The sequence below is a fragment of the Oratosquilla oratoria genome, chromosome 22, assembly GCF_046742065.1.
Source record: "Oratosquilla oratoria isolate Oo_2021 chromosome 22, ASM4674206v1, whole genome shotgun sequence".
Taxonomy (NCBI): domain Eukaryota; kingdom Metazoa; phylum Arthropoda; class Malacostraca; order Stomatopoda; family Squillidae; genus Oratosquilla; species Oratosquilla oratoria.
This window is the reverse complement of record NC_134798.1, coordinates 42277895-42284710: the sequence shown is the minus strand read 5'-3', so window position 1 is coordinate 42284710 and position 6816 is coordinate 42277895. Positions and strand designations below refer to the sequence as shown.

General features: G+C 42.5%; 1 protein-coding gene across 5 annotated transcripts in view; it reads right to left on the bottom strand.

Annotated features, from left to right (window-relative positions):
• Positions 1–1628: 1628 nt before the first annotated feature.
• Positions 1629–6816, bottom strand: part of gprs (speckle type BTB/POZ protein) — an 80118-nt gene continuing 74930 nt past the window's right edge. For 4 of the 5 annotated variants that reach the window (XM_076205776.1, XM_076205772.1, XM_076205775.1 and 1 more), the window contains 3 exons: positions 5906–6037; positions 5314–5496; positions 1629–4772 (listed from right to left, as the gene is read on the bottom strand). In XM_076205776.1, the coding sequence (XP_076061891.1) occupies positions 4557–4772; positions 5314–5496; positions 5906–6037 (531 nt within the window). In that variant the 3' untranslated portion in view covers positions 1629–4556. The remainder of the gene's footprint in view (positions 4773–5313; positions 5497–5905; positions 6038–6816) is intronic. The other variant, XM_076205777.1, reaches the window with a different exon arrangement.

Here is a 6816-nt window from a genome sequence, read left to right as displayed (position 1 = left end):
GTTGAGAAGTTGAGTGGTTTAGTGGTTGAGCGGTTGAGGGGTTGAGTGATTGAAGGGTTGAGCAGTTGAGCAGTTGAGTGGTTGAGTGATTGAGGGGTTGAGTGGTTGAGGGATTGAGCGCTTGAGGGGTTAAGAAATTGAGGGATTGAGTGGTTGAGAGATTGAGGGTTGGGGGTTGAGGGGTTGAGGAATTGAGGGGTTGGGGGGCTAAGATTTAAGGGGTTGAGGGATTGAGGGTTGAGGTATTAAGTGGTTGATGGGTTGAGGGATTGAGCGCTTGAGGGGTTAAGAAGTTGAGGGATTGAGTGGTTGAGGGATTGAGGATTGGGGGTTGAGGGATTGAGGGGTTGAGGGGTTGATGAATTTAAGATTTTTGGGTTTGAGAGGTTGAGGGATTGAGGGATTGTAGGATTGAGCGGTTGAGGGATTGAGTGGTTGAGGGGTTATCCGAGGGGCAGTTGACTATAACCGAGTAAGTTAACTTCACTTATGACCTCCTAACTACCCAACCAGGGAAGTGTGCTATAGTTGGATAAAAATCGCCTGGCGGCATCAGGAATAAAGGGGAAAGGGACCACGAGGTAGGGAAGGAGGTCAGAATAGGTCGTGGTGTTTTTTTTTTCAAATTTTTTTAACTAAAGAAAAAATGTCTGAAGAAAATCTTAGATAAATGAAAAAGAAAAAAAATATTGGGTTAATTTTATATATGATGTTTCAAATTTCTTAAAGAAAATATCTGAAGAAATTCTTAGATAAATGAAAGAAAAAGTTTAAATGATATTGGGTTAATTGTAGATCTATGATGCTTCAAATTTCTTAACTAACAAAAAAAAAGAAAAAAGAAGAAAAATATTCTAATTATAAGAAAATCTAAAAAAAAAAAAAAAAAAATAATCTTAGGTTAGCCTTAAATCTACCAAATAAACTTGATTAATTGAATGAAAACTTACGACAAAAATGTATGAAAATAATGACATATCAATAACATCAACCTAATTCTTTCTTAGATATATTAAATAAACTTAACAACAATTTACTTCTAAATTTAGTGAAATCATATCGAGGTAGTCCGTGCAAAAAGAAGCTGGGCGCGTAACCGTCGGACAGGTAGTGCGTTACCGCCGAACAGGTAGTGCGTTACCGCCGGACAGGTAGTGCGTTACTGCCAGAAAGGTAGTGCGTCACCGCCGGACAGGTAGAGCGGTACCACCGGACAGGTAGTGCGTTACCGCTGAACAGGCAGTGCGTTACCGAAAAATCTGGGATGCAATTCCGTCAATACGTTACCGATATTAATTTCCTTAGAGCGGTATATATATATATATATATATATATATATATATATATATATATATATATATATATATATATATATATATGCTAATAAGAACACGGGTATGTGTGTTCACTTATGCAAAGTAGACCACTTGGAAAAAAGAAACTAACGAAGCAGAGCGCTTTCGTATATTACATCTTCAGTGCAACAAGTACGCGCATGCACTGAAGATATAATATATGAAAGCGCTCTGCTTCGTTTGTTTCTTTTTTCCAAGTGGTCTACTTTGCATATACATATATATATATATATATATATATATATATATATAATATACATACACACACACATACGTAGTAACGCGGACCGCTCTAACATAATTGAAATCGGTAACGCATTGGCCAAAATAGACTCCAGATTTTTCTATAACGCACTACCTGTCAGGCGGTAACGCGCCCAGCTCTGGTGATATTGTAGTTTAATGTTAAGAAAAGAGTGATGGATGGATGTGGGTTAGGTTGAGGATTGGGTGCATATATTGGCTAGTCACCTTTCATACTAGGTAAGAAGGGATTTTTGGCAAATATATGTATCGACTTGAAAGAGCAAAAGAAAAGGGACCTAAATTTGGCTTAAGTATCAGAAAAGAATAAAAATTATGATAAAATAACTAATCTATTTGGTAACTAAATAAAAGGATATTTAACAAAAATGATTAATTTTCATTCTTGTATTCCTCTGAAAGAAGAGCTCATCACAGAAGAAAAGGTAGATCTATAAATAATATACATTTGACATCGACTACGATGTCTGACCCTCAAACAAAGGATAAACACTCAACGGCTGTCCATTCCCAGAACTTTCGTCAAGTTGTAGCCTATAGAACAAACCACCATTCACACAAAGAAGCTAAAAAATTCCGCAAAGTCTTTCCTTCTACAAAAATATCACTTTTATCCTCTGTTTTCTCCAAAACCTAATTCTACGCAAAATGCTTTCTAGAACGATTCCTAGGGTTTAGAAAAATGCTATCAATAGGAAATCTACACTGACGATGTTCGAGTTTCCACATCGAAGGCGATGCACGAACACACCGACGCGCGTTTGAGTAAAGAAATGGGAAACTTTTGAGTGACGACCTTTTTTTAAGTCAAGGGGAAACCCAAAGGAAGATTTGTACATTAAAGTGTCTTGCCTATCACTGTTCCATGCACAAGGTTTTAGCTCAGGCAGACCCACATGATACAAAAATAATGAGAAAATGTATTACTTTCTTGGATCCACTGGTCTCGAGTTATGATAGTCGTTGATGGAGATTAGTTAGTTAAACCACTTCAAGCCTGACACCCTCTGGGTTAAACAAGTCGCCTAGCTAGTTACATAGAGGTCAAATACATACATGAGTTTGTCAAAAATACACTTTTTTTTTTGTCATTTAAGAATAATTACATACAAGTTCCTGCACAACATCGAGTGGCTAACACATGTCCAGAGAGGCAAGTGTACTCTTTTGTAACCCAAAGGTTGAAAAAAAAAAACAGATTATAGAAGACACTTTCTACACTCATGTAAGAAATTACAGAAAAGAAACAAAGGTCTTCAAGTCAATGTACGACTTTTGTCAGGTTTCAGAGTTGCATAAGTTTGGGGTTAAAGTTTGGGTTGTGGGGGGGGGAGTAGTCGTTTTACAGACCACATTTGTTTATATATATATAAAAAACACCACCACCACCACCGATCGAGGCTTCTTGCTCTTTTGCACAATGGCGGTCTTCCAAAAGGGTCTTTAAAAAAAAAAAAAAAAAACGAAGTTTCTGACTATCTGCTTTAGTGACCAACCCACATAAGGGGAATTATTTTTCTTTCCTTGCATCTAAGCATCCTATTCTCTCACAACCATAACCAAAGAAACACCTCATCCAGCTTCTTGTGACACGTTTGCAAACGAACCAAACACTTCCATTCATTGACCGACCTCTCGGCGTGATTTAGACCTACGAATATAATCGTGGGAGAAATGAAAATAAAGTTTTTTTTTCTTTTTTTTTTCGATCTAAGAGGCTTCGTGTCGAGACGGTGTTAATTTCTTCGCAGTTCTATCACACACACACGTATATTTTACGTGCTGGAACATGTAGGCTCGCAGTCCGAGTCGCTGGACGATGCCTGGAAATGAACACGGAAATGGTAGTTTGGCGCAGAGGTCACGGCAAGGAAGCAAGCGTATGGGAAGGCTTCTACGATGGTCGGGGTATTCCATAATGAAACGGAATGAATGCTTGGAAGCGTTTTATATATAATAGAAAATTACTATTATTATCTTTTTTTTAGTTTGGGGTAGTATTAGGGTTTTTAACATTCGTTCGAGAGTATTGGCTGTGTTCTTGTTTGTTTCTTTTTTTTTGGGGGGGGGGTTACAATCCTCTCGATGGTGAACAGAATTAGAGGGTCGGGGAAAGAGAACAGAAGGAATGGAACATAATTGCAAAACTGTTTTACCTTCTTCTTTTTTTCTTTTCTTTTTTTGGTCTTGGAAAACTTGCGACGATTCTCTTTGGCCCACCCTCTCCTCTTGCTATAGATTTTATTGTCTTCAGTGGAGCTATATAGGTATATATATATAGTTTACAAAAACGAAAAAGAAAAAAGAAAAAAAGACTTTTTTTTCATCGAACATCACACTGCATGCAATTGAACCTTGTTCAACTCGTGTTCAATAATGAACATCTTGTCGGACCAACTTTATGAAAACAAATATATCCTCTGTAATCTTCGCCATGTACAAGGCGATTAAAGCTTCTTCCCTTATCTCGCTATCATCTTGTTACGGTTCTTATCGGTGCCACAGAGGGAGAGGCAATCGCGAGAGACACTTACAGTGATCTTGTCACTGCACGGGGCTCCTCCCCTTGATGTAGATCACTAGAATCATTGGACTACGTTCAATGGATCCTACTGCCGATTCCCCTTGAGATCCGATCTCTCGATAATATTACTCTTATATTGACCGTTCCCATTTAATAGATATAATTAACTCATTCTCCGAACCATCACAATACGACCGCAGCATCTTCGACAAATCGTTGTAATCCCAGTACATTAATCCGAGGTCCTTCTGCGTCAGCTCCTCTTCCTTCTCCTCCTCCTCCTTCCGAAGACTTCTGCCTGAGTTCTCCAACCCCAGCACAGACAATCCAAGATCCAGTTTCATCTCCTGACAGAATATCCACCTCCTCTTCCTCTTCCTCCTCCTCCTCTCACCTCCTCCTCCTCATGGTCTTTATGCTTCCTTCATCATCCCGAGGGGCGATCCCCCACCACCGGCTCCCTCCGAAGAATGCCTGCCTGAATCCATTTCGGAGGACGCTGAGGAAGACAGGGTCGTGTTCGAGCCGTAGGGGTCTAGCGAACTCTGCACGGACATGGACCGACCTCCATATGACCTTCGGGGTCGGTTGGGTGACAGCTTGGCCGGGTCAATGCTGGTGGGGTCGGCCTGCAGTCGTCGGGGGGGTGAGTCAGTGAGGGAGGGTGGGGGGCATATGTGACTAGTTAATGTGCTAGCAAAACCTTCATGCAAAGAAAAAAAAAAGGCAATTGCCGCAAACGACATAGAATAAATGTGATATTAAAAAGAGGTTTTCTTACCTTCCGATTATTTGTTTATAAATACAAAAGGATTTAAAAAGAACATCTATGACAAACAAGCAGCTCTTTTGATATGGCCAGAGTCTTGATTTTAATTATGGAAGGAAAGGGTGCACATTTAATAAAAATATATATATATATTTTTTTTTTCTCCAAAATTAATGAGGATTCTGCCAAAGAAATAATTAGATATATAAGCATATTTCTTTTTTTTCTGAAATGTGACTATTTTAAAAGACACAAACCAACAACTTTTTGGGAACACCTAATGACTGAATATATCTTACGTTTTTATAAAGACAAATACACACAAAAGAAAAAATACTCAAAGATGAAAGAAGAAGGGGAAAAATATCTACAATTGATCTATTATCTATCCGCTACTCTACCTGATATGCTAAGGCATTCATGATGATATGATAGGGGACAAGGCCAAGAGGGTGGATGTCCTTCATAAGGATGTTGGCTGGGATCTTATAGAACTGAATGTACTCGAGGAAGTTGCCGATGATCTCTTTGAGGTCGATGTTGGGCTGATTGTCGCAGTGCTTCTTGGACCACATCAACCCGGCCTGGATAAAGAGAAAATAGATTAATCAAATAGAAGAAGAAAAAGAAGAAGAAGAGGAGGAGTAGGTTTTGGGGAGGTATCAGAGTCTGTCAAAAAAAAAAAAAAAAAAAAAAAAAAAAAGAGTGAGAGCAGGGGATTAGGGTTGGTATAAGAAGACAGAGTCTGCCGAAGATAGAGTCTGCCGAAGACAGAGTCTGCCGAAGACAGAGTCTACCGAAGACAGAGTCTACCGAAGACAGAGTCTACCGAAGACAGTGTCTGCCGAAGACAGAGTCTGCCGAAGACAGAGTCTGCCGAAGACAGAGTCTGCCGAAGACAGAGTCTGCCGAAGACAGAGTCTGCAGAAAAAACAGAGTCTGCCGAATTTTGAAAAAAAAAAAGCTCACACTCGAGGTCCTCCTCCACTTTACCTGAAACTTGGTGAACTCGTCGGCCTTAAGCTCCTCCCTGGCGAGGATGAGGCGCACGACGTGCTGCGGCAACAGGGTGAACGACCCGAGGTTGAGCACTTCGTTGCCGTGCTCGTCCACGAACTCGAGAACCTGAAACACCGAAGTCCGTCCTTCAGTCCTTGAGGGGGAAGGGGGAGGGGAAGGGAGATTGGGAGGGGGAGGGGGACAGGGAGATTGGGAAGGGGAGGGGGAAGGGGACAGGGAGATTAGGAGGGGGACAGAGAGGGGGAGGGGGACAGGGAGAGGGAGGGGGAAGGGAGATTGGGAGGGGAGGGAGATTCGGAAGGGAGAAGGAAAGGAGAGGGAGATTGGGAGAGAAAAGGAAACTGGGAGGGGGAGTGGGAAAGGAGACTGGGAGGGGGAAGGGGAAAGGAGACTGGGAGGGGGAGGGAGAAGGGAGAGGGATACTGGGAGTGGGAGAGGGAAAGGGAAGGGAGATTGGGATGTAAAGGGATGGGGAGGGGAGGGAGGGGAAAGCGGGAGGGAGACTAAGAGGGGGAAATTGGGGGAGGGGGAGATTGGGGGAGGCGGAGATTGGGGGGAGGGGGAGATTGGTGAGGAGGTGGGAGGGGGAAGGGGAGATGGAAGGGGAGGGAGAAGGGGAAGTAGGAGGGAGAGGGGGAAGTAGGAGGCAGAGGGGGAAGTAGGAGGGAGAGGGGGAAGTAGGAGGGAGAGGGGGAAGTAGGAGGGAGAGGGGGAAGTAGGAGGGAGAGGGGGAAGTAGGAGGGAGAGGGGGAAGTGGGAGCGAGATTGGGAGGGAGAGGGGGAGGGAGAGATTAGGAAGGGAAGGGGAAGAGATGGGGAGGGGGGAAGGGATGGGGAGGGGAAGGGGGACGGATGTGGGAAGGGGGAGGGTAGAGGGAGATTGG